The following is a 24,869-nucleotide window of genomic DNA, read 5'->3' as shown; positions in this document are numbered from 1 at the left end:
AGCATGCACAACTGCGACTGCTTTTTACCTCCTTTCCATTCACTTCAGCTTGAATGCTCCCTAGCTGCACACGATTCGACACAATTCTTCAATAGGCACACTTTCAAGTGTACCACGACTTTTGCTACCAAGCCCCAGGCTCTAGCTCGCTGCCAAGATTCAGGGTCCACGGCCGGACACAGCCGAGTTCGAGCACCCGCGAAGTTTCCATTTTCGTTCAGCCTCTTTCAACAATCGACCCTTGTCCTTGCAACGAGTTCGGCTTTTCATATTCTTGGGCCTTCGGAGGCGGCGTATGACGACGGTCGGTCAAAAAATGAAGCCGAAATTTCTTTGGAGGCCAGATTCAACAAATCGCTTCTATTTTTCTACCTAAACGACAGGTAGGGAGGGTATTTTGAAGACACTACTCCTGACTATGCTCCCAATTATGATGTGGCTGACATGTACAGTCCGATTACAGGTTATCTCCTGTCGTTCTTCTCCACCTTCCCATCAATAATTCCCTGGGTTTTCGAACTCTCCTTGGGGAGTGACGACTTCCACGCCTACCGGCTCGTCGTCTTCAGAATCAAAGAAGTGAAGGACGGCAGGTGGATGTCCTTTCGTGCCGTACACAGGACCGCCATACGTCAGATATCCTTCGACTAACGGAAGCGGCAGTGTGAGGATGTCTTTTGAATCTCCGAAAACAAGAACCTGTTGCATGCCTGTACCCTGGTCAGCTATATTCTATCTCAAAGGTTTAAAAGGTACTGTCTCCTACCCATTAACATATGATTGAGAATGTGGCAGTGCATCATGTAGACCTGGCGCCCGAGAGAATTAGCATACAATTGGTAAGTATTGACACTCAACTTACCCCAGCTTGGGTGACCCTTTGTCGCAAACCCATCCAAGAATGCTTGACACCGGTCTTCTCCTTAGACGAGTAACGGTATAGCATCATAGAGTCGCGGAGTACGGGAGTGTGTCCAGCCTTCTTAAGCTTTTCCTCGTTCTCTGTCCGATTATATTCGCCCTTTCCACTTCCTATATACCCTCCATGCTTTCCATGGATATGCATAGGGTGAATGTCTGCGCCGCCTTGTGTCGATCCGGTGTTCTGGAAGATAATCTCGATCACCTCTCCCAATTTCGCAGGCCAAGCTTTCTTGACTGGGTCCACACCGCCGTTGGCAACCGCAACATCGTAATCTGGCAGAAAGTCGGACCCATTCAAGTAGAGGGCAACCAGGTAAGGGATGCGGACGGATTCCTCATACCAACTGACCCCATTCTGCATCCATGTCACATGCTCGTCCTTTGTTCCTTTATCTGTCGTCAACTGAAAAATGTCGACATAGATGGTACGAGTGACTTCCTCTGCGGTCGGAAAGTCTGGTGCGGGAGTCAAGTTTTGCAAGTCGTAGTCGAGCCAGCCCTGGACAGTCGGAGGGAGGTGAAGAGGGGGTTCAAGTGGAGGCGCAAAATTTTCGTAATGTTTGGTATTGTTCAATCCACAACTGTTGCCATAATCAAGAATGGCATAGGAGGTGAACGTGGTTGGACGATCGCGCGTCTCAGCCTGGAGGTAGAATGACGACTTCCCCATTGCTCTTAACTGATCACAGGAAAGCCCTTCGATGAGCGTGGAGTATCGTTGACCGGATCCGATCTGGATAAAAGGAACCTCAATCTCTTTCAGCCAATCTCCGTCGGCCTCAATCAGGGTGAAGTTGTGCTCCTCGATAGCCACGGAAGCAAAAGAAAGGGCAGTTGCGCCAATCCATCTGAAGCGGTACGTTTTTTCAGCCTCCATGTCGAATACTGGAACAGAGCAGGATTCGTCACTATTGGTGTGCGTATAGTTTCCAAAACCGCGGCCATTGATTAGCAGCGCTCCAGTCTCTCCGGTCCACTTGAATGGCTTCTGCGTAAGACCCTTTTTGATTTCTTCGTCGGTTTTGTTGTAAAGGTCGCTAAACAGGACAATCTTTTCATCGTCGTACTCGTACGGAGGCGGAATGCCAGGCTTCTGTTCGATGATGAGCGGTCCAAAAACCGTCATTGCCTGGAAATCCACGTGAGAGTGCCAGAAATAAGTCCCAGGGCCGATTTCGATCAAGTTTATTTCGTAGTCGAAAAAGAAAAGCGGACCAATCTCAAACTGGCTGGCTCTTGGCGTACCATCGGCCCACGGGGCGGCGGCCATGGTCAAGCCGTGCCAATGCTAGTCGCCGGTGTCAATTTACATCCAGCTGCAAGAAAGACGCGCAGGTGCGCGCACAGAGGTTCGGGATACCAACCATGGTCAAGTTCTTGTCAAGCATGTCGTTGTATACCCTAATCCAGACGACACTGCCGGATTGCAACCGAATCGCAGGGCCAGGAATGGAGCCGTTGGCGACTACCGAGTGTCTTGTGATGCAGCCGATGGAGTAATCTTCTTCGGTGATTCGCAGAACGGCATCCGGGACAAAGCTGTCGTCGTGGACCACAATGTGCGGGTCCTTGAATGCCGAACAACCCCAGACCCAGAGCCAGGCCAGAAAGAGAAAAGACGACCAATCCATTTTCCAACCGTTGGACGTTGGACCCTCGACAACAGGCCCGGCAGCAGAACTGTAGCAATAACAAGAGGGCAATTGAGTTGATTATGAGCACATGGTCCAGCAGACGCCGAAACTGGGATATTCCGACGGGAATTCGAATGCTTCAAATACGGAGTCGGGTAGAGGCCTGACCGCAACAAGACATGAAGGTACATGAACGAGGCGACGCTGCACACCATTGGCGCATTATGCATGCAAAGGCTTCGGTGCCTTGTGCACGCAAACACTCTAATTAGTCGAATATTCCTAGAAGGCGGTGCCGGAAGAATCAGTGTGCCAGTCTGACAGCTGTGCTGGGGTGATGTGCGGGAAGAGGAACCTGGGACATCCTCGCAGGCGACACAGCGCGCACAAAGCCAATTTGAAAGTGCCGTTGGGTCTTGCGGAAGAGCCGGTCAAAAACATGCGGGTGGTGAGCCGCATCTGAACGGGTTTTGGGATAGCTCAAAGCTAATTGTCGTTTCGTGCAGGGCGCTCTCCGCGCGGGTGCTTCGAATTCGACCGTCTTTCCATGTTTCACACCTCCTTGCACGTACCTCGGATCCTGCTTGCATTGCACGTCTTGAACTACATCAAGACAAGGCATCTCCTGTCGTCGATCATGTTGTGGAAGGATGCGACATGTTGCGGAGGTTGTACAGCTATGTACAACGCAAAACCCACGGTATTTCAAGTCGCTGTCGCACACAGTGAGAAGCGCCTATCATTTAAATGCAATTGGTCTCGTGCAAGAGCAAGAGCTCGCCATGTACGACCGTCAAGACAACTTCTTATTCAACGATCGCAAGCGCCTCAGCCCTGTGGATGCGCACGCGCTGAATCAGTTCGGCACGGCGCTCTCCAGTTGTCTCGAGGCACGACGTCGGCTCCAGAACTGCCAAATCCGGTTGGGCACCTTTTCTCCCGACACTCTCTGCTGTGACCAAGCAGTGCTTCAACAACATCTCTCCGATCCCTCAAGAACCCCTCTCAGTGAATCCTGCGACTGACACAGCACAACACGCTCCCGATTCCGAAGTCACACACTCTGTTCGTTTTTCGGCCTTTGCAAGTCTCTTGTCGTTGCCTTAACGTGTCACGCTACCCTCCTGCCACCCGTCAAGGTTACGTGGAAGAGATTTCTGCCAGGGTCGCGTCTGCCACTCTACTGTCGGCTTTTGACCTTGCCTAATATGGCCTTCAGCTTTTGTTTCGATTGTTGCTACACCTGAGTCCACGTCGGCCGACTTGCATTAAACATATCGCTAAGCATACATCCGAAGCTTTTTTCCCCAGAGCCGAGTGTGGGGATTGCGCCACCGCACTGTTTCACCGACCATGGGGCTCAAAAGAAACCACAGCAGCTGAACAGCTGAGGCAGCGCGGCATGATTGATGGTCGCCAGAAGCTCTTGTGGACAAACGTGTCTTCGGTTCTGTGGGTCTGTCTGAACCCCTAGTCATTACATGCGTCTGCTGAGGTCTTGGAATCTTCGGCGTCAAGCACGACCTGATGGTACATTTGGCTCGGTGGTGAGGCTCCCTATCCTTGGCTTTCAAGCTCGGCACGACGAAGAGCATTCTCTCAGCCGATGGGAAAGGCGAGTAGAGGAAAGGCGATCATGGAGGGAGCAGCCCGATCGACCTTGCCAGGTGACTATCCACGTAAGCAGGACTGCTCATTGGGTCTCGCTTTGCAGTGCCCTGACTAGAGAGGTATGCACCAGGCGAAAAGCTTCCATCAGGCACAGAAGCAACCATCCCGCGCGGAAGAAGAGAATTCTTCAATCCGGTTCGGCAGTTGCCCTTCTCGAAGTGTCGTCGTGTCAAGATTTTCTACCCCGCAAAGTATGTACACGAGCCAACCAAAAGTCAATCGCGTCGCTGTTCCCCGGTTTTCAGATTGGGTTCTCCCCACAACCTTGGCTAAAATCGCAGGTTACTCTCCGCGGACCCAAACACCTCCGTTGACTTCACAATACAAATGCGCAACTCGAACGCTTTCGTCATCGATGCAATTCTTTCGAACCTGGCATGCTCTGCGCTGGAGTCAGCTCACATCAGCCACTTGGCTGCAGTTGCCGCATCAGCACACATGCCAAGATTGCACTGCTCCTGTATGTCAGTCTTAACCGCAGGCCTAGAATGCCGACAGCAGAGATCAAAGGGACAAGAAAATGGCAGCAAGTCCCTCGTGCTCACCTCATCTCGCCTGCCAATTCTCTATCTCGCCTCATGACAAATCGGTCCAAGACACTGCGCCTCCGCTGTCCACCACGGAAACACAAGAGTTGGATATACACCGAGATACTGCCAAGTATTTCCGCGCGGCTTCTCAATCGACATGCGATGTGTGTCTAGGAACTTTTCCAGGCTTCGTCACCGCGAATGCTACCGCATATGCATTATGTTCGTCGTCGTCGCGGTCTGAATTGCCAAGATGAAAATTGCGTGGCGGTCTGCTGGATGAGCCATCGAGTGAATAGTGAGCGCATACGGTAGACATCCGGAGTTCAAAAGGCGCAAAGCAAAACATGTTCCAATTTGGATGGACTTCAAAGGCCTGTGAACTACGAGACCTGATGAGGTAGGTGGAAGGCACGCATAGCGTCTTCAGTGCAGTGGCGTGTTGCTACTTTGGTTCACCCCACCATTTCCGTGCTACCTTCCAAGATGGGACCGGCAAGTCACAACTACGAAAGACTTGGACTCAACCTAAGCAGCGAGGAACTTTTGATATCGGACTCCGATGGCGAAGAACGAAGACTCGACAAATTGAGAGATAGCTCGACGTGTACTGCGCGACTTGAGTCTCCAACATCATGATGGCGACAAACCGATTCTATTGTACCAATTTCAAGTGAGGCATCGCGTGAATTGTCTTGCAATCTCCGGCAAGCGTCTCTCGTGGGCCTTGCGTTGGACGAGGCACATATCTCTACAAGAAAAAAGAACTAATCATGAACAGCGTCAGCCCCACGACTCAAGATGAAGCAAAAAGCAATCAAGAAACAACTTGATATGCGAGATGTCGCCGCGTGTAAAGCTCATAGTGCGCCAATCAAAGCGCGTTCAATGTGAAATTTCCGCCCCCGACCATTGTCATCCGGATTCTTTTTCAGGCAGAGGCGATGATTGGGCAACAAGTCGGTATCCTCCGAAACAGCCCGCCTGTCCGTCCGCTGCGCACTTCATATTCACCGATCCCGCATCTACATGGGTCTGATAGGACGGCCCGTCGTCCCGAGACCCCTGAGGAATAGCGCCAGACCTTGCATACTTGGTTGCAGAACGTCGATACTCGAACCGGACAAGCGCCGTCTGGCGTTGAGAGCTATCTAGCGTGCACGCGCTGTCTTTTGGGATGAGGGGAGCTCGCTGATGATAGGCTTGATACGATGCCTCATTGGCGGCGCAGCTCAGCTGCATGTTCTCGTTTGGCGCAGGGTGGAATACCTTACTCTTTTAGGCATTGTGGACCAGGAGACGCCTTCTTCTTGCCGGTCCAGCTCAGCGTGCGAAGCTATTAAGGAACTGAGGTGGAATGTCCAGAGACTGATTTGCGATCGCGTTTGAGCGCAGGTACTTCATCATGGATGGCGACCTCCCAAGGACTCTTCCCGCGTCCTGGTATACCACCCAGGAGCTGTACGAGCTTGAACGCAGAGCTGTATTCTTCAAGGTACGTCTACAAAGGACCTTTTAACTGGACTCAGCTGACGTTTCGAAGTCATGGTATCTTATGGGTCCCGCAACACGCTTCCTTGAAGACAGCGTCGAATACGAGGTCGCACAGATACCGCTCCTTGTCACAAAAGACGATGATGGTACGCTGAAAGTCGTCAAAAAAGATACAGATCAGGAGGTACGAAGCCATGTCACACCAACGGGACTTCTCTTCGCCACCATATCAGACGACGCGCCCAGCTTCGAAGACTTCTTCCCAGACTTGCTGCAACTGCTCGGCCGGGTCGACTTCACCAAGCTCCCGCACCGGCGCAGCATCAAGTACGAGGGGCGATTCAACTGGAAGACCATGGTCGACGGCTACCAAGAATGCTTGCATTGCCAGTACACGCATCCGTCCTTCTCCGTCTTTTATCCGCCAACCTTCTACTCGGTCAAGAACTTCAAAAACTTCTCGCAACACATTGCGGACCCCAAGAAGCCTGACGATGGTCTCTTCTTGTATTTCTTCCCTAACTGTACCTTGAATGTGTACGGCGGCGGCATGTCGAGCTTTCGAGTGTGTCCGACAGACAAAGTCGGAACCACTCGCATGGAGTTTGACTACTACCACATGGAGTCAGGAGAAAAGTTCGAAGAGTACTACAAGTTCGTTCGGCAAGTCGCATTGGAAGACTATGAACTATGCGAAAAGGCGCAAGAGAATCTGGAGAAGGGCATCTACGCCGAGGGAATTCTCAATCCGAACAAGGAGAACGGAGTGTCCTGTGAGTGGCTGACCGGGATTTGCGCGCGTGCTCATTTTCAAACTGACAAGTGCACAGTCTACCAGAATCGTGTGCTGGACATGGTGTTTGACCAGCATCAAGCCGAGCAGCGGACTCCTGACCAACAAGCCACTGAAGCGAAGGATCCGGAGTTGGTGGAGCAACAGTCTCTCGCAGTCTGCTAGAGAGGCGCGGATATGAAGCAGTCTTCTTGTGCGACCAGCTGCGACTAGAGACCAGGTGTCTTCCGAGAAACATTGAATTGCTTTTGCACCATCTTTTCTTCGTTTCGATCAAGCAGCATGAAAAATACAGCTCGTGTCTCGGACCAGATAAAATAGGGTTTCCTTTTCCGGAAAAGCCGGAAGCGATGACGTTGACGCCACAGGATTGGTGTGGTCAGCAGGAGTTCGTTCGCGTGGCGCGGCAGGCAGGATTTGGTGGACGTTACACCTCCATCTCTGTTGTTTTCTTGCGCCTGCAGGCGGCCAAGTTGAAACTACCACAACATCCCGCCCTCCGCCCGTTGATAGGCGGGGTACATGCAGGGCTAACTCCCACCACTCCACCCCCAAAACGGAATTGCGATCCATTCCCCGTCGCTCGCTTTGATACTGCACGCAAGTCCAAAGCTCTCATTCACCTTCTGGACCGCCTACTGGACCAGGATTCCATAACCAAACCGGGAAGGCTCGATAGCACGCTTGCTGGATCAACGTTGCGCTATCAATTCGCGAAGCAGTCCTCAGCCGCATCGTGACGACACTTAAGATCAACAGTTCACGTCGACTTACTGCTTGCTGGCCGATTGGACTCTGTTTGTTTCGAGATGGAGGGTCCCCTGATCGGCCTGTTCTGTCTCGCTATACCTCCTACGGTGTTGGCGATCTCTGTCTACATCTTCTTCTACCACCACGCATCTTCAGAAACAAAGCCGAAACCTCTTGCGGTCATATTTGCACCCAGTGCAAGACCGCCGACAATCCTTGAAGAAGATGAAGACTCGGATAGTCCCATTGTCGAGTCAAGTCCTCAGTACCCCGAGGACTGGCATCACAGTAAAAAAATATACGAGCTCGAGCGTCGTGCCATTTTCAGCAAGGTGAGGCAATGAGCCATGCCAGACAGGTCGACGACGGGTACCTGATGAACGGTACAGCAATGGCTTTTCGTCACACACCGCAGCCGCTTTGCCAAACCCGGGGATTACCACGCTTTCCAGATGGCCTCGTACCCATTCTTCGTCATCCTTGGAAAGGACCACGTGATCCGCGCGTTCCATAATGTTTGTCGTCACCGGGCATACACTATCACCAAGAAGAAATCCGGTTCTTCTACGGTCCTGGGATGCCGCTACCACGGATGGAGTTACGACACCAGGGGTCGTTTGGTGAAAGCACCGGCTTTCGAAGATGTTGAGAACTTTGACAAATCCAAGAATAGCTTGTTTGAATTGCATGTCCACACAACGAGCCAGGGCTTCGTCTTCGTCAACCTGAGCAGCGAGGCGCAGGTTCTCTCACCCAACGTCGCAGGTATCGACCTCCTGGCAAGGGGGTGGCGGATTTCTGAGCGCTCCGCTCCGCTCACCCAACTCGAATTTGATGCAGACCTCAACTGGAAACAGGCCGGTAAGTCAGACGCTTCAACGCTCCTCAAAGATCTATATGAAGTTGCGGGGGCTGAGAATCATGCAGTCGACTACTTTGAACGAAACGGGTTCGCCACGGTCCCTCTTCTCAAGAACGGCTGGAAGAACTTCTTCGCCTCCAGAGTGCCCCTTGTGTGGCCGGGCGTCCAGAATCCAGGGGATGCCCATGCTGCTCTTGACAGCCACTGCCTGAGCTCACTTCATGTCTCCCACGGCGGGAGGCTGTGGTACACGCTCTCTGCTCACCCATCGTCCGCTGGCCAGACATCATTTCGTTGCGAGGTCTACCTCAATTGGCCTGGCGATAATGCCCAGGCTGATGCGGCGATCCACAGAATCCAGCATGAGGTTCAAGCTCATGTGACTTTCGCTGAAAAGGCGGCGAGGCGGGCGCGGCGAAGGAATACCCTTTTGCAGGCCAGCATTCTGGACGACTTGAAGCATCATCTGAAGGCGGAGAGAAAAGCGGGTAAAGAGTTATGGCCGGCAAGTCGAGAATCCGGTGTCAGCAACAGATACAGCCAGGCGGATATGCGTGAGTCTGCCCCTATTTGGATCTTTTTGATTCGTCTGTTTGGCCACGAAGATCTTCTCTCCTTGTGGAATCCTGAGTTGACTTTTTTTGCAGTGTGCAAGCAATTGGGCAGCTGTTTGAAACCGAAAGCGCCGGACTTGGATGTGTTTGGAAGAATGGGTCCTCGGAGCGAATTGGATTGGTAAAGCCCAGGCTGAAGGGCGGCAAACGGACGTAGATACATACCTACGGACGAAAGTATGGGGACGACGCGTTGACAGGGGGTTTGGCTAATAGCTGACACTCCACCGGGTTGTTAAAGTAAGGAAGCGAACCCTTTGATGTTAGCATCGCTCCCACCATTACTAAACCATGCCCCTAATTTAAGCCTTCAAACAACCCCAATCAAGTCCCTGTATTTGCAAAAGCCCTATGCATATCTCACACCGAGTGTCGAGACCCTAAAGTCGCGTGGGACGGGGTCCACCTTAGCTTCCAAAAGAAGGTTCTGTCCGACTCCACAGGGGGTACCCCCTTGATCCCCTCGATGCTCCAATCAGTTCAAATGACCTTCCTTGGAGGAACACACAAACTAGGACTCCATGGGAAGTAAAGAGAGCCACAATGAGGCCAACAAGGCATGGCTGCAGGTTCGGTATCGAGCCGGTCGGCATTTCACCTCAAGGCCCACCAGGCCGACAGCCATAGCGGATCGGCTCGCCGGCCGGAAGCTGCCGAGTTATCCCGAATCGGGTGCGAGGCCGACACCTTGGTCCACTTCACTTCAAACACCGGCTCGGGAGGCCATAGCTCCGCATGTATGTCCCGGGCCGCTATTGCTGATGTCTGGGGAAGTCTCGAGGAGGTCTCCTCACGTCCCGTCGGTGGCGCATCTCCCGTCTCCTCGCAGAAGCCGACGAAGGCGTCGCAGCAGCACGACGAGTTGCGAATACGGTCGGATCCGGACGGCGACCGACGAGAAGGACGACGGGTGGGAATGTCATCTGCTTCTCCAGAATTGCCCCAAGCGGTTGATGGTGGAGGTCAACGGCGGGGCGCGAGTTGGAAAAAAGATACTTCCCACCAGTGCCCACCATCGGCGTTTGAAAAGTCGAGAACATCCTTGAACCTCACCCTGACCACGTGTGGAGTTGCGCGCCACCTACCCACCTTCACAGTGTCGCTTCTGGCGGTAGAGTGGGCGCTTGTTTCAACATCACCCCTGACGATCTCGCGAAGAACGTTCGCCGTGGAAGGAAAGAGTGGGGGACTTTTCGTATTTGCTTCTTGAGGATGGGAGTATGCGAGAAGGTACGTTGGGCGGCCAACGTATGACTTTGACTTGCGTTGCGATTTGCAACACCAACAGAGCGGCCTGCCGTCAACCGTTGTCACCCCGCATCCACTCTGGATAAATCCGTCAATCGTTGATGGTTTCGGGGCGGGTTACCCTTATTGGGAAGAAGGTTCCACCCCACCAACTCTGTGATACAAAGTTCAGTGCCGAATTTATGCTTGTAAGTGATGTGAGAGGCGTTGGGAGGTAGAGCTTAACAAGCCCAGGTAAAAGAGGCCCGAATCGCTTTCCAGCCGCCCGGAAAGAGAGCATGATGATCTCACCATCGGGGAATCCATTGTGATCGGGTCACTAGGAACACAATCTTTTGGCCGTGGTACGTGGAGTGACTTTTGCTGCTAGAAGATTCATCCAGCCCAAACAAAACTCTCTATCGCTGTCATTGCATCTCGTGTTGGTCATCATTCTCCATGCAACTCCCATGTCTTCGTAACATGCCTCCAAAAGAAATCCAGGGAAACCAATATGTCGCAAATCTTTTGACGCCGGATCCGTATCTCATTGTCGCCAAATTCAATTCCATAAAACGCCGGTTGTCATGCTGTCCAGAGCGCGAACCACAAATTAATTTTCTTTCCAAGTCCAGTTTCGCTATCGGAGGAAGTGTTGCCGATAGTACTGTTGAGTTGGCACCGATGCCTCTGAGGTCGTCTGATTAACGGACATGCTCTTGACGATGCCATTTCCCTTCAAAAATGCTCGAGGAGGGCTCGTCATTCCGGACTGCTGCCAATCGGGCTCTGTCTCTTCTCTGTAGCACTCGACACGAGACTGTCCCGTCTCGTCGATGAACAAGCACTCGTCGCTCGCGTTTGGATCTTGTTCAGTCCGACTTCTTGTTGAGTTTGTAATGGTCTGCGAAATTCGTCGTGCCTGGCTCTTGGCGCTTTTCAGCGTCTGCAAAGACATGCTGTTTCCGGGTTCTGGATTGTTGACTTTGGAGCTGAGTCTTGAGGCTTTCGCACTCTTCGAGCGACTGTTTCCAGAGCCACGTAGGGTGTCTGCAAAGCTTGACGAAGCTATTCGGTTCTTTGCCTTGGCCATGGCAGTGGTGCACAGTGCCTTGATAGCCGGAAAGGATGCGCACATAATGCCTCCATTCACCTCTATGTTGGTGAAAAGGATGATGCGGCCTCCGCTCTCAGCTTGGTCGTCCGATCGTGTCCAAATGACAACGTTGACCAGCCGCAATATGGAAGAAACGAGAGCAACGAGCCCAACACTGAAGATCGCCATGAGTGTAATTCGTCTTGCCTTTGTGATTTGCAGATTGTAAAGTAGAGGCATTGGAAGCATGACGATAATGAGGTCGGTTGCGATGTTGATTGCTGCTTGCGCAATCCACATCGTCTCCCGGTCGAGACATTTGCCTGGAATGAAGACGTCCATGGTAAAGGCGTCCGAGGGTGACGGACATTGGAAGGCGTTGGTCAGGATGAAAGAAAGCGCGATAGCTCCCACGATTGCCATTGCGGCATAGACAGATCTGCGAAACCAGCGGTGCTCGGATATCGTCCGGTAGAAGAAGAGGATGGAAAGCTTGATGAACAGCAGATCGACCTGGTATAGAATCTGATACGCGTACCCTAAGATTGTCAGTTGGATGTTTCTAGTTCCATTCGGGTGAGTCCTTACAAGACTTCAGAGTTCCCAACAGAAAGGCAAGAGTCTGGTCTTGTTAGAAAATGATGGACGAGATAACCCGGGGTCTTGATGCTTACCTCTTCAGCTCTAGTGAATGGTGCACCAGCGCCGAAGCGAATTTGGAAAACATTCGCAATGGTGATGCCCCATGTCAAGATCTATCCTTGTCAGCATGTTGCGACGAGGAACTTTCCTGCCATCTTACCAATGCTATCGATATCATGGCATCTGCCAGTCCGGCCCTCCTGATGACTGCCACATTGCAGTATAGTCTGTTGACTTGTCAGAAGAGCTGCAGCACCTGTTCTCATAGGGAGAGACTTGCCTCATCAACACAAAAATTGTAGATATACTGCTCAATAGGAATGATGTAATGAGGGCAGTAACCTGGAGATCCCACATGTTTGGAATGACGGCTATGCCAATGTTTGAGGAAATGTCCTATCACTCGCCATCACCAAAAGAAAGAGCAAGGTGTATATCCACGGCGCAAAAGTGGGCCTTTGTGTCTACGGGACCGACCTGTAAATATTGAGCGCGGCCCTCGAGCACAGGGCTTTAAGAATGGGGAGCACGCATCTCTCAGACAGGTCCAAGCGCTCAGCTGATTTTGAGCAGTGCCAAAAGGGCCCCCTAAGATGTGTGCGAGCGTTGAAAATCACCGTAACATTTACGGGATATGGCTTAGATCCTTCCTGAAATGGTCCTGAAGACCAATGCGCCGGCAAGATTGCCATCGGCCACACATCGGACTCGCAAAGTTGCTGATCTGCATGCAAGAACGGGAAGGAGCAGCTCCACATCCCCAGTGACGGAGCAGTTTCTGGTGCTAGTGGAGAAGAAAACGGCGTGCGTGCGTAGATCGTGCTCAATACGCGCGAAGAGTTGATGACGGTTATGCAGTCGGCAGTCGGCAGAGAGCCACGGGCTGGGTTCACGCCTTTTTAAAGGCAAGAAATGTGAGTCCGTGGGAAAAATCTAGAAGGCGCCGTCGCAACAGCAGTCTGTTGGTGCACACAATACCCGACTTTAGTTGATCAACGGCAAGAGCACATTTCGAAAAGTGCATGATGTTTGGGAATGGCGATTTACTCGGACGCGCGGACGGCACGTTTCTCGGTGGGTCGTGGGACGGCTTTCTCCAGTTGTGGTTCCTTCGACTTGGGTCCAAGATTGAACCCCTGCATGCATGGAGCATTCACTCATCCTAGGCCCTAGATCTTGACAATCTTGACCCAGCGACTTGGAATATGGAGGATAATGCGGCAAGAAACTGCATCGTCTCCAGATCCTGAATCTTTCGCCGGTATGGAACACCGAAAAGTGAGAATTTTCTTCGAGATGCCCTGGCCGGGGTTTGTTGTTGGATGATGTTGACTGTTCACCGGTCTGCCGAGTCATCAGAGTGTAGGAGTTGAGCCTCGGTGTTGCAACTTCAAACACAAGGCTCCGCAGCCGCTCTCCTGGACGGCCGAACCGGAGCCCTAGATCTACAGGCTACCAAGCTTTGGGCGGCCGTCCTCCTAAAGAGCCCAAAATCCAGGGCAAAGAGTCAAGATCCAGAGATAGCACCTGGAAGCATCCGGAGCTATTGCCGGGAAGCGAGATAAGATTTTTTGACAAAAGAGGCAGTCCGAGGGTTCGGTGTGATATGGCCGAGGACACTTCGGACTTTGCAACGTCATAACGTGAGCCTTGGCTTTGAGCACGACTCGAATATCGATTGTAGTTGCAAGCGACCACGGCAACATCGGTGATTCTTGTGAAAACATCAAAGTCGCTTCCGAATTCGGGGATGGTGCTGAATGAAATCTAAACCAGATGATGCTGCAAGCCACATGACGGTAGAAAAATCTGGCAAATGAAAGATGCACGGCAACGAGAGATTTCGTAAAGCTCTTCATTAGATGAGCCAGGGAGCGTACCGTGCCTGTTCCCAAGCAAGACAGACAAGTTCATTGAAGACGTGGAAGGACGCCTTTACGATTGAGGATTGCGGCAGGCGAAGAGACCACGGCTGCAGGTTAGAAGGACTTTGGGCGAAGTTGCGTCGACGTCTCTCCAAACCGCTGCTCCCTCGGCTTGTGGACAGCACCAGCATCGAAAGACATGGATCTGAGAGGAATTGGGGTCTGGAGATGGACGAATCCATGAGATACCAGTTGGCTGAGCAAGTGAAGATGAGTCTGCCATGGACGCGTTCGGTGAAGAGGTAGAGAGTTGGTGATGGCTGCTGTGGTGTTGCGGCTACATCCTACCCGCCGGGCGGCTTGGCTAGTGCACAGACCGCTCTGCTGCGCGTTGGAATCTTCGTGAAGCAGCTGCTCTGCCGCGCCTTCTTCACGTCGTCAACATCTGCCTTAGGTCGCATATAGCTCTGCGAGCTTCAAATCTTGATCTGAGAACTGGTTTACCTCTGATCTTTCCAACCTCAACTCTCACCACTCCACCTCTTCCTACCAATTCACAATGGCAGAGCAAAGTATGCCTAGTCTCACTCCCCACATGCGACTTTGGCGCTGACCCAGCATTTCCAGAGCGCAGCCGTGTCTTTTTCGACATCCAGATTGGCACGCAGCCTGCTGGTCGCATTGCTCTTGAGCTCGTACGTTTATACCGCTTTGCCTTTCTCTGATCCGGTACTGACTTCCGTAGTACAATGACAGTGAGTTCTCCTCCGCTTACTAGCCGCGACCCTGGTTAACCTACCATGGCTAGTTGTCCCAAAGACCGCCGAAAACTTTCGCGCCCTGTGTACCGGCGAGAAGGGAGAGGGCAAGTCCGGCAAGCCCCTTCACTTCAAGGGCTCTGGCTTCCACCGAGTCATCAAACAATTCATGATCCAGGGTGGAGACTTTACTGCAGGCAATGGCACTGGTGGAGAGAGCATCTACGGCGAGAAGTTCGAGGATGAGAACTTTGAGCTCAAGCACGAGAAGCCATTCTTGCTGTCCATGGCCAATGCTGGCCCAGGTGCGTTGCGCAGCAACCTTGGGGCTTTTGCAGCAAGCTGACAGGCGGACAGGAACCAATGGCTCTCAATTCTTCATCACCACTGTCGCCACGCCTCACCTGGACGGCAAGCACGTTGTTTTCGGTGAAGTCATCAATGGCAAATCCATCGTTCGCCAAATCGAGAACTTGCCCACCGGCGGCCAGGACAAGCCGGTCGCAGACAAGTATCCCATAATTGCCGACTGTGGTGAGCTCACTGGCGACGACTACGAAAAGTGCACGGAACGCGTGCCCGACAGCACTGGCGACCCTTACGAGGAATTCCCTGAAGACCAGGCGGAGGTGCTCAGCGCTTCGGAGATCATCAAGATTGCGTCGGAACTCAAGGACATGGGCAACAAGGCTTTCAAGGCAGGCGAGGTTCGCCTTGGCCTGAGCAAATACCAAAAGGGTCTGCGCTACCTCAACGAGTACCCGGAAGTGGAAGAGAAGGACGGCGCAGACGCGGAGAAGCAGCTGCAAACCCTGCGTTTCAGCCTGAGCAACAACAGCGCGCTGCTGCAGAACAAGTTGAGGGACTACGAAGGCGCGATCAAGAGTGCCTCGTCGGCTTTGGAGGTCAAAGATGTGAGCCCTACAGACAAGGCCAAGGCACACTTCCGCCGGGCCCAGGCACTTGAGGCTCGAAAGCAGGAGGAGGAGGCGATCAAGGACTTCGAAGAAGCGCAGACTCTGGCTCCCAATGATGCTCTCATTGTCAACGCGTTGGCGAGCGCCAAGAAGAAGCTTGCAGAGGTGCGCAAGAAGGAGAAGGCTGCGTACGCCAAGTTCTTCTCGTAGACTTGACGGCGTCATATCTGCAATCGACATGGACTGATTCTGAAGAGTCACCACAATGAAGATGTTTGGCGTTGAAAAGACGGCGACAGGCATTTGGTGTGCGACGGCTTATCTTGCACCTGATTCTCGTGCTTAAAGAAGACAAGGTTTGCCAGGTCCGACGGTAGAGATAGGCTCAGTTGCCACGGGATTTCCAGGTTGCACAGCGGGGTTATGCAAGGATATCATCGGGCAAGTCCACTACCCTTCCGTGGGGTAAGTACGATTCATTCTCTGCATCTTCTTCAAAGTTCCTACATTGTCGCGTGCTTCTTCAATTTGCGATGGCCTCGTCCGCCATCAAGACCGTGCCAGCACCCTTGACCGAGCCGGACGAAGCCACTCCACTACTCGCCACTGATGTAGCTTCCGAGTCCAACGCCTCATCGACCAGGTTAACACGTCCACGAGCAACCCACTGGCCCTATGCGGCACTTCTTTGTGGTCTACTCTCCCTCGTAGCAGATCTTGGCGATGGTATCACCGCCGCTCCCGAAGTCCGTCTCCTCGAGATGGCCGTCTGTCGCGACTATTATCGCATCCACGAGCCTCGTCGGATAGGACCCCCACCTCTGTCCTACGTGCCCGAAAAGTACTGCAAGGTAAAGGATATACAAGTTGAGTTGGCGTATTTGAGGGCGGTGTTGAAAATCTTGACAACTGTGCCTGGTAAGCGAGTTTGCCATTCTGTCATTTTGATTCCATGAGTAGCCGGGGACATCATTACTCGGCTCGGTTCAGAAAGCTATGGCTTGAAGCGTATACAAGGTCGGGATCAATACAAGCTTCCCTGATTCTCGACAATCGCCTGAACAATCGCTTGCGCCATGGCCTTGAGCTCCATCAACTTTAATGGAACTTCATTCCTTAAGTCCCACTGTTGTTGAGTTGCCCATGACTTTTCCCATCAAGTTTCGCGCGAAAATCATTCTGTTAGACACGGCATTGAAGTTCACCTTTTCTTATCCTCCTGAGACCAGCCTCTTATTCATGCACTTTTCTCCTTAGTCGTGGTCATGTGTCTTGGAGATTTTCTGACCTCACACGCAAGGTCTTATGTGCACGGTGTTTTTCGGACGACTAGCCGACAGATGGGGAAGAAGACCAGTCCTGCTGATGGGGATGTGCGGACAAATATTGAGTTTTTTGTGGGTGATACTTGTCTGTAAGTGCATACACATAGTCTCCACTTGGACAGCTCACTGCATCCACCGGAACCATCATCGAAGACCATTTCGGGAGTCCCCACTAACTCACCACCAAGGCTACTTTCATACAATCTTCCCCGTCCGTCTGGTCTGGGCGGCGGCAGGCTTCCAGTTCCTGGGAGGCGGCCATCGGGTTATTGGCGCCATAATGAACACCATCATCGTCGACGTCGCGCCCGAGCATGCGCGCACCACATCCTTTTATCTCTTGGGAGCAGCCATCCGCATCACGGACATGCTCGCCGCCGTTGCAGGCTCTGCCCTCCTCGAACGCGACATATGGCTGCCGTATGAGATTGCCACTCCCGTGCTTCTCCTCTCAATACCCATTTGCATCGCCATGCCGGAGACGTTGATCAAATCCAAGCCCGCAGCATCGCCCTCGAAGACCACCACTCCGGCTCGCAAAGACTCGGGTGCGGCGGTATCGTCACCCTCCGAGGCAACCCCTGCAGCTGGGTCCAGTGCAGCACAGCAACATCAATCGGACCACCAAGGCCTGCGGGAGAAAATGGCTGCCATTCTCCCTTCTACCATGTCTTTTGCGTTCATCCTGTCGCCTCTCTCCCTCGTCTTTCTCATTGTCTTCTTGAAGACGTTTGCCCTCGCGTCAAACACGCTGTTCCTGCAGTACGCATCGGCGGCACTAAGCTGGACTATCGCACAAGCTGGGTACCTGCTTTCGATCAAGGGCGCTCTGTCTCTCGCCGTGCTCATCGGATTGCCAGTGTTGGGCCGGTGGCTTACTGGAGCCGGCGTCAGACGCGGGCGGCGAAATGAGGTTGAGGGCCAAGAAGAGGGGATTCAGAGCGAGGATGAAGAACGGGACAAGGCGATTGGTACGCGCATGGTGGACGTGTGGATAGCACGAGGGAGCTTGGGAATGTTGGCAGCGGGATGCTGGTGCGTTGCAGGCGCTGGAGCAGCAGGCAATAGAGGGCCAGGAGTCATGGTATTTGGTATGTCCCTACGATCTTTCTCTCTCACCCTGAACTTCTCATGTGCCACACAGCATTTGCAATTGGAGCCGGATATACTGAAGCAAATGACCTCTCACAGGTCTCATCCTCCTCTCCCTCGGCAACGGGATAACGCAAACCATGCGTGGTCTCGTAGCCCACTTCTCTGCCTCGACATCCTCCAAGACCCGCACCTCCCGCTCATCATCGGTGTCATCCTCATCATCGCGATCCTCTTCTCCACGCCGAACCAAACAATCGTCTAGCCATGGCCACGGTAGCGGCACCGGGAATCTGTATGGAACGCTCGTCCTCTTCGAACTGGCCGCCATCCTCCTCGGCAATGCGGCGTTTGCCGCGCTGTACAGCGCCGGCGCCGATTTGAGCGGTGGTGAGAGCAAGAAGGATAATAATGCATGGCTTGGGTTGCCTTTTTGGGTTGCTGGGGTATGTACCGTCGACTTTCGTCGTTCTCGCGTGTTCCAGGAAGACTGGGGCCTTTAAGGGTGTTGAAGGCAGGTGGCTGACGAATTTGCAGATCATCTTCTTCCTTGCCATGCTCGTGGCGTTGGGGCTGCCGGCGAAGGACGAGAAGCGACAGCGGGAGGAGTAGAGCAGGGTGATGGGATGGCCAGGTGATTGGGGTTGGTGATTGATAGATCGATTGCTATTGATGCTGGGGCTTGGGTGTTGATTTGCAATTGCCGACATAAGAGATGGGAGGCCATGAAATCCGTGACTTTGGGTAGATCAGAGGCTGTATCCATGAGCCTTGATGCTGTTATCGGTCGTACGTAGAGACAGGGTAGGCTGATGTGCAATTTGGCGTCCGGGTGGTGGAGTCTTTCGATAGAGAGTTATTTGACCCTCTGCTTCTTTGGTCCGTCTTCCTTGCCCTCTGCAATGCTCTCTTCGCATCCCTCAAACTTTCTTTTCGCAACCTCACTTTCGAGGCGCTTCATTCCCTCGTCAGCCTTTGCGGCATCACGAGCTGGCTTCGCGTTGGCATCTTCGGCTTCATTCTCTCTCTTCACCTGGAAAGCCTTCTCGCGTTCAGCTTCTTCGGGATGAGCAGATTCGAGCTCTGTCATGGGCGCGGGCGCGGGCGCGGGCAGGGGGCTACCTTAATCAGAATTGGCTTCAGAACGGAGGGTTGAGTTGGACTTACTGGGCGGGGCCCATAGTAGTACCAGCGGCGGCAGCGGCAGCGGCAGCATCTCTATTTGCAGAGTTAAAACCTGTTGCCGAAAAGAAGAAGACAAGTTGTTGTAACTGACCTTCGGGCCCGTCGCCGTGCCATACGCGCAGACTCCTTGGCCCTGAGGGCGTCCTAAACATAATATACATGTTAGATCAACTAGAGTAAGTGAGGACATTCCTATCTTCGCGTGCAGGAAGATGATAAAGCCGTCAACGGCTACGATTGAGGACTTGAGCTGAGGCGTGTGGATGACTCTTACCGAACGGGCCTGCGCACCAGGCTCCCCTCTAGCGGCGGCGGCGGCAGCGGCGGGGAGGAGGCGTTGGCGAGGCATGGTGGTGGTTGGTGGTTGGTGTTGGTGGTTGGTGCAAGAGAGACCGGCCGCCAGGTGAGGTGCCGGCGGTGCGTAGAGCAGGAACGGCAGCTGCATCAGTGCTTGCCGGTCTATGGGTCATCGATCCCAAATATCGACCACGCCTCGTGACGCGCTGCCGCCTCAGGCCCAGCGCGCCTGCACATCGACAGCTAGAAGTCGCAGTGCTCGTCGACCTAAGGGTCCTCGATCCCAACCTTTGACCACAGCACTCGATGCGATGCAGACGCAGGCGCAGGCTGTTTAGCAGCCGCGCTCTGGCGATGAACTGCGACAGAGGCTGAGCATAGACCTTGGTTGACTGCAGGTTCTTTTTCTCCCACTCTCTCCGAATTTCCACTCTTGCGGACTTCCTCATCCGCCATGAGCGATGAGCAGATGCTAACTCACCGCCCAGATATCTTCCACATATCATTCTCGTCGTGTCTTGGTTGCACCCTCTAATACATGTTTGATACCAGATGCTTATATGCTCCCCACGTCCCTGTATTCTTACTTGATCATGAGAAAGCCTTGGGACTTTCAGACCTCGAGCCACCCGCCATCCAAGTTAAGGTCATGTCGGACATCATGAGCTTTCTTTTGTGCATCTGCTCGGCTGCATGAGCAAAAAGGCACTAGAGCCCAAACGACAGAAAGAGTCGTGCCTCGCTGCCCACATCGGCTCGACATCAGTCTTTACGCAAGGCTAGCGTGCCAATCACACGTGCCCAGCTCGTTTCAATTGTAGTGCAGGGAATGCGCATACTTTTGTCCATCCGCTTCATTGCTAATTCTAGGATGATGACCATATTCAAAGTCTATACTGCGTAACGTAAAAAAGAAAAAGAATGGCAGAGTTCGTGACGATGTTGTTAATGAATGAAGACAACAGCGGAGCAGTCGTAACAAAAGAACAACGCAGGCAGATAACAAACGCCAGCCAACAAGCACCGCAAAACCCCAAGGCATACAATACCAAGCAGTTGCCCGCCAACTCATCTCATCCCCTCAGCCCGACGCCGACACCTCCACATTGGCAACACCACTCCCCACTTCCTCCAACACCTCCTTATCCTCCTTCGCGTCCGCCTTGGCCAGACCGCCACTCATCGTCGCGTCCTTGGAGCTGTCGTCGACGTCCAGGCTGCGATCCAGGCCCTTGCCCTTGCGGCGCTCCTCCTGGCCGGGCCGAACGACTTCAATGGCCACGTCCGTGTCCTTGCTGTAAACGCGCAGGCCAACCACAACGACCGCGTTCCACGGGTCGCGCTCGATCTCGTCGTCGTCTTCCTCGGGCGCGGCGGCTTCGTTGGCGGGGCCGTTGTTGTCATCGCCGAAAGCGGCGACGGGCGGTGGGAGGAGGGCGCGGGGGATGAGCGAGTGCGGCTGCGGCTGGTGATGGTGGGGTTGAGGAGTGTCGTTCTCGTCTTCCGAGTCGCTCGTCAACGTGTCGCCGTCGATCTCAGAGTCCCAGGTAAGGTCAGAGTCGGAGAGGTCGAGCGGGTGCGCGGTCAGGGAGCCGGCGATGGAGGAGGCGCGCGAGCGCGAGCCGCCGCCGTTGCTGTTGGCGCGGATGCTGCGGCCGGGGCGCACTGGCAGGGGACCGACGTGCGGAGAGAGCGTTGAGCGGCGGATGGGGATGGGTGCGCCAGGAGATGAGCCGCGCGAGTCGACGGGCTTCGTGTCGTCGTTGTTGTAGCCTCCACGGCCCTCGTTGTAGCCTCCGCGACCCTCGTTGTAGCCGTCACGGCCACGCGCATTGTAGCCTCCACGGCCGCCGTATCCTGATGGCGATCGGCTGCGGCCGACTGGGGGAGTGCCGGGCTGTTGAGCGGGAGCGGGCAGAGACTCTGACGATTCATTGTAACCTCCTCTTCCTTGGTTGTAGCCTCCGCGCCCAGTGTAGCCTGATGGCGAACGGCTGCGGCCTACTGGCGGTGTGCCAGGTTGATGAGTGGTAGATGGAGGCTCAGGAGTCTCATTGTAACCGCCTCGTCCATTGTATCCACCACGACCGCCATATCCAGAGGGCGAGCGGTTGCGGCCGACAGGAGGCGTGCCAGCCTGAGGACCTGATTGAGACTCGGGAGCGTCGTTGTATCCTCCCCTACCACTGTTGTAGCCTCCTCGGCCAGTGTACCCGTGGGATGAGGGGCTTCGCTCAAGGTGGCCTTCGTTGACGGGCTGCGAATCCTCAGGGGCCTCATTGTAACCGCCACGTCCATTGTAGCCGCCCCTGCCGTTGTAGCCTCCTCGGCCCTGGAAGTCTGCCGATGGAGAAACACGACCCTCGACGGAGGTCATGTCGGGGATGCGTCTGTCGTAACCACTTGAAGGCAGGGTCTGAGAGTGGCCACGGGAATGATGGGCAGATCCCTCGGCATCATTGTACCCACCTCTGCCTCCAAATCCTCCTTGGCCGTCGATAGGCGTAGGAGCCTCAAAGGTAAGGTGGGGAGACATGAGGTGCGAAGAAGAGACACCAGTCTCGCCCACTTCGGTGCTGGCAACGAACTCGGGGAAAGACTCGGAACTATCGTTGTTGTAACCACCCCTTCCGTTGTAGCCTCCTCGGCCATTGTAGCCACCACGGCCGTGGAAAGCATTTTGCGCGGCCTCGAGGCGGATAGTGTTGACCGAGGTCGAAGACTTGGCGCGGTGACGAGAGCGCATCGAAGGACGCTCGTCCACCTCGTCTTGCGTCACGCTGATACCGAGCGGGTTATCGTCTTGCTCTTCCATTCGCGGCTCGACCGAGCGAGGGGTCGGGAAGCCACTAGCCATGGCCTCTTGCTTAGCAGCAAGCTTTTCCCTCTTGCGCTGGGTCCTGACACGCTGCTTTTGACGCGACTTTTGCGCCTTCTCGTGTTGCTTCTTTCTGTGCGCCTTTTCAGACTCTTTGCGCTCCTGCTTTTCCCGTTGCTTCTTTTCTCGCTCCAGCTGGCGGAATTGGCCCTTGGCGTGAGCAAGATCGTAGCTGAGACCGGTGGAGAGAAGCTTCTCCCTTCGTGTAAGGCACGTCTCACGAACCACTTGCTCCGATGTCTTCTCATCAGGATATCTCTTTGCGGTGATCTTGAGGAGAACCGTGTATTTGCCAGCTTCAAGATCGAGCTCCGTGCTGACTGAACGCTTCATGTAGTATGCACCGTTGCTACGAACGATGTAGTCTTCTTCATCGCCGCGGTGCAGTCTGAACATGAGGTGGAACTCATAAGGACCCTCGAGACCACAAAAGTAGCGGTCATCGAGCTGCTGGAGGACAATGACCACCGAGCTCGGCTTGGTAAGGGTGATGCTGAACTTGGTGTCGTGGTAGTCGACGGACCAGGGAACGTTCAGGCTCGTCCATTGCTGGGTGACTGTCCACTCCGGCCCAAAGAGCCGCGTGCGATCAAAGTGCTGGTAGTTGCGGAGGAGATCCTTGTAGTTGATCCAAAACACGCCGTCATCTCCGAATCGGTGGTTCAGCTTTTGCATCCATTCAGGGGTCCACTCCTTGGAGCCATCGCTCCAAGCGCCCTTCCACTCAGACCTGCCCCACGGGTTTCTGCAAGATATTAGCAAAAGAATACTCAGGCATGAAAGGCAAAATACCTGAGCTTCAAGAGCTTGTTGCCCTCAATCTCGCGTGCCTCCATGATGGAGTACGCGTGCCTTTCCTGGATGCCCTTGCGCTCGCCATAGATGCCACCCATCTGTCCGCATCCAAAAAGAAAGTCTTCATTGACTCTCATGAGCTCCTCCCAAAACTTTTGCTTGTCCAGAATGTCCGTCGAGAAGACTTCAGTGGTGACGCCCCCGGTGAGATCCTCGACACCCTCTCCAACAAAACCGCCGTTGATCGCAGCGTAGTCGCCATGAGCCTTGGCGTAAGCCTTCTCGAGTAGGGGCAGCCAAGTCTCGTTGGGGTCACTGCACTGGGCAAAGTAGAGAGCTGTCGATCCGATTTGCATCACATTGCGGTAAGCATCGTCTGGATTTTTCCGGTTGTGAATCTCCAGCCATTGTGGACGGTCGCGGGTAGACTCGTCAAAGTCTTCCTTGATGAGGTAAAGCTTGTCGTCAATGACCTCGGAGATCCACTCGCCATCTGGGAAATCTGGTCAGATGGGGTTCCATTTTCTTGGTATCGGGGGAACCGAGTGAAGTGGGGATATGGTTGGCTGACGGGTGGAGCGTGGCGCCAGGGGTAGGGTGGTGCAGCTCCCAAATACAGAACATGGCGTAGTGGTACCAATAGAGAGGTTGAAAAAGCAAATCAGCAGATAATGTCTCACTCACCTCGGTGGAAGACAAAGCCGTAGACGCCCACCATCTCGTCGCGGGCAACGCATACCCGGTCGATAAGACCTTTCTTGTTGCTGCATGTGCACAGCGCAGACATGAGCCAGCAATCGCCATCGTTGCCTTGGCGGATGTCGTTGGCGGTGGCGCCTTGGATAAGGAATTGCGGGTTTTCGAAAATGTCCTGCCATGTGATGAGCATCTTGATGTGCCAGACGTTGAAAATGCACTCACTTCAACTCTCTTGACACTCATGGGCTTGAGGTCAGTGGTCGTTTCGTTCAACGCTGTCAAGCAGTCGGGCGGGGCTCCCGTCTCCCGGCTCCGCCGAAAATCGGCCTCAATGTCAAAGTGCGGATCTCTGTACTTTTGGTTGATCCTCCTGCACTCCTTGACAATCTTGTCGACCTTGGCCTTGCAATGAGCAACGGCCTCGGCGTACGAGGCAATAGCATTTTGTCCGGGACTGAGGTCTTTGCGGCGCTGGTGGGCAGCACGCTTTGCGTACAGGTTATCGGGGAGGATGGTAAAGATCTTGCCAGGGTGCTTGGTGTTGAACTTGTCCCAAAAGTCGTTGATCGACTTTTGGGGAGAATGCTCGGGCCGAGGCATCCTGCGTCGGGACGGGCCTTGTTGCTCGTCTGGGAGTTGCTGGGATGACTGGGGACCTGATCTCGTTTCGGGCTCGTAGACAGACGGAGCGCGGGATGGAAGTTGAGACGAGGCGCTTCTGTCGATTGGTAAAATTGTATTACGATTACTGAGTTTCTGCAAAGGCATTCCGGCCGGCGGCTACTGCTTCTTCAATCGAGACAAGGAAAGATTGAGTTGGT

The 24,869-nt window shown here is 53.8% G+C and overlaps 9 protein-coding genes across 9 annotated transcripts; 5 read left to right on the top strand and 4 right to left on the bottom strand.

The window, feature by feature from the left end:
- Window positions 1-570: 570 nt before the first annotated feature.
- On the bottom strand, window positions 571-2,474 carry BKA78DRAFT_238523 (Cupredoxin; the record flags this gene model as incomplete). Its single annotated transcript, XM_066883888.1, has 4 exons — window positions 571-710; window positions 767-809; window positions 863-2,212; window positions 2,289-2,474. Coding segments are annotated over 4 exons (1,719 nt in total), but the record flags the coding sequence as incomplete, so codon positions are not given.
- Window positions 2,475-6,164: 3,690 nt separating this feature from the next.
- On the top strand, window positions 6,165-7,352 carry BKA78DRAFT_380554 (uncharacterized protein; the record flags this gene model as incomplete). The annotated part of the gene is made up of 3 exons (XM_066892973.1): window positions 6,165-6,254; window positions 6,303-7,026; window positions 7,084-7,352. 3 exons carry the CDS (start codon window positions 6,165-6,167, stop codon window positions 7,209-7,211), a joined length of 942 nt encoding a protein of 313 aa, XP_066743486.1. The 3' UTR covers window positions 7,212-7,352.
- Window positions 7,353-7,855: 503 nt separating this feature from the next.
- BKA78DRAFT_353696 (Rieske [2Fe-2S] iron-sulfur domain-containing protein) lies at window positions 7,856-9,397 on the top strand (the record flags this gene model as incomplete). The annotated part of the gene is made up of 4 exons (XM_066891600.1): window positions 7,856-8,128; window positions 8,186-8,657; window positions 8,724-9,212; window positions 9,306-9,397. 4 exons carry the CDS (start codon window positions 7,856-7,858, stop codon window positions 9,395-9,397), a joined length of 1,326 nt encoding a protein of 441 aa, XP_066743485.1.
- Window positions 9,398-9,595: 198 nt separating this feature from the next.
- BKA78DRAFT_371617 (uncharacterized protein) lies at window positions 9,596-10,568 on the top strand. The gene has a single exon (XM_066892711.1). The coding sequence runs from the start codon at window positions 9,832-9,834 to the stop codon at window positions 10,480-10,482; it is 651 nt and encodes a 216-aa protein (XP_066743484.1). The 5' UTR covers window positions 9,596-9,831; the 3' UTR covers window positions 10,483-10,568.
- Window positions 10,569-10,969: 401 nt separating this feature from the next.
- BKA78DRAFT_151958 (uncharacterized protein) lies at window positions 10,970-12,941 on the bottom strand. The gene is made up of 5 exons (XM_066882957.1): window positions 12,518-12,941; window positions 12,398-12,464; window positions 12,270-12,350; window positions 12,184-12,217; window positions 10,970-12,134 (listed from the first exon to the last, which is right to left on the bottom strand). Exons 1-5 carry the CDS (start codon window positions 12,592-12,594, stop codon window positions 11,140-11,142), a joined length of 1,254 nt encoding a protein of 417 aa, XP_066743483.1. The 5' UTR covers window positions 12,595-12,941; the 3' UTR covers window positions 10,970-11,139.
- A 1,442-nt stretch (window positions 12,942-14,383) lies between these two features.
- BKA78DRAFT_331985 (40 kDa peptidyl-prolyl cis-trans isomerase) lies at window positions 14,384-15,987 on the top strand (the record flags this gene model as incomplete). The annotated part of the gene is made up of 4 exons (XM_066889933.1): window positions 14,384-14,396; window positions 14,730-14,801; window positions 14,911-15,165; window positions 15,218-15,987. The coding sequence occupies 4 exons, from the start codon at window positions 14,384-14,386 to the stop codon at window positions 15,985-15,987; spliced, it is 1,110 nt and encodes a 369-aa protein (XP_066743482.1).
- A 208-nt stretch (window positions 15,988-16,195) lies between these two features.
- BKA78DRAFT_151919 (major facilitator superfamily domain-containing protein) lies at window positions 16,196-18,906 on the top strand. The gene is made up of 5 exons (XM_066882956.1): window positions 16,196-16,695; window positions 17,078-17,191; window positions 17,291-18,193; window positions 18,294-18,640; window positions 18,732-18,906. The coding sequence occupies exons 1-5, from the start codon at window positions 16,311-16,313 to the stop codon at window positions 18,804-18,806; spliced, it is 1,824 nt and encodes a 607-aa protein (XP_066743481.1). The 5' UTR covers window positions 16,196-16,310; the 3' UTR covers window positions 18,807-18,906.
- A 144-nt stretch (window positions 18,907-19,050) lies between these two features.
- On the bottom strand, window positions 19,051-19,728 carry BKA78DRAFT_353692 (uncharacterized protein; the record flags this gene model as incomplete). The annotated part of the gene is made up of 4 exons (XM_066891599.1): window positions 19,051-19,312; window positions 19,362-19,412; window positions 19,471-19,523; window positions 19,654-19,728. The coding sequence occupies 4 exons, from the start codon at window positions 19,726-19,728 to the stop codon at window positions 19,051-19,053; spliced, it is 441 nt and encodes a 146-aa protein (XP_066743480.1).
- Window positions 19,729-20,757: 1,029 nt separating this feature from the next.
- BKA78DRAFT_296493 (uncharacterized protein) lies at window positions 20,758-24,816 on the bottom strand (the record flags this gene model as incomplete). Its single annotated transcript, XM_066886628.1, has 4 exons — window positions 20,758-23,299; window positions 23,347-23,851; window positions 24,034-24,220; window positions 24,271-24,816. The coding sequence occupies 4 exons, from the start codon at window positions 24,814-24,816 to the stop codon at window positions 20,758-20,760; spliced, it is 3,780 nt and encodes a 1,259-aa protein (XP_066743479.1).
- Window positions 24,817-24,869: the final 53 nt, after the last annotated feature.

Source organism: Phyllosticta capitalensis (assembly GCF_038381095.1).
Source record: "Phyllosticta capitalensis strain CBS 128856 chromosome Unknown BKA78scaffold_6, whole genome shotgun sequence".
Taxonomy (NCBI): Eukaryota; Fungi; Ascomycota; class Dothideomycetes; order Botryosphaeriales; family Phyllostictaceae; genus Phyllosticta; species Phyllosticta capitalensis.
Note: the sequence above shows the minus strand (reverse complement) of the source record. Positions and strands in the feature narration are given on the sequence as shown.

Coding starts and splice junctions, on each gene's coding strand:
- BKA78DRAFT_371617 (XM_066892711.1), top strand. CDS start 9,832: ATGGCTGCAGGTTCGGTATCGAGCCGGTCGGCATTTCACCTCAAGGCC.
- BKA78DRAFT_151958 (XM_066882957.1), bottom strand. CDS start 12,594: ATGTGGGATCTCCAGGTTACTGCCCTCATTACATCATTCCTATTGAGC. Junction 12,351..12,397: donor CCATGATATCGATAGCATTG/GTAAGATGGCAG, acceptor TGACAAGGATAG/ATCTTGACATGGGGCATCAC. Junction 12,135..12,183: donor GTTGGGAACTCTGAAGTCTT/GTAAGGACTCAC, acceptor TGACAATCTTAG/GGTACGCGTATCAGATTCTA.
- BKA78DRAFT_151919 (XM_066882956.1), top strand. CDS start 16,311: ATGGCCTCGTCCGCCATCAAGACCGTGCCAGCACCCTTGACCGAGCCG. Junction 16,696..17,077: donor AATCTTGACAACTGTGCCTG/GTAAGCGAGTTT, acceptor CTCACACGCAAG/GTCTTATGTGCACGGTGTTT. Junction 17,192..17,290: donor TTTGTGGGTGATACTTGTCT/GTAAGTGCATAC, acceptor CTCACCACCAAG/GCTACTTTCATACAATCTTC.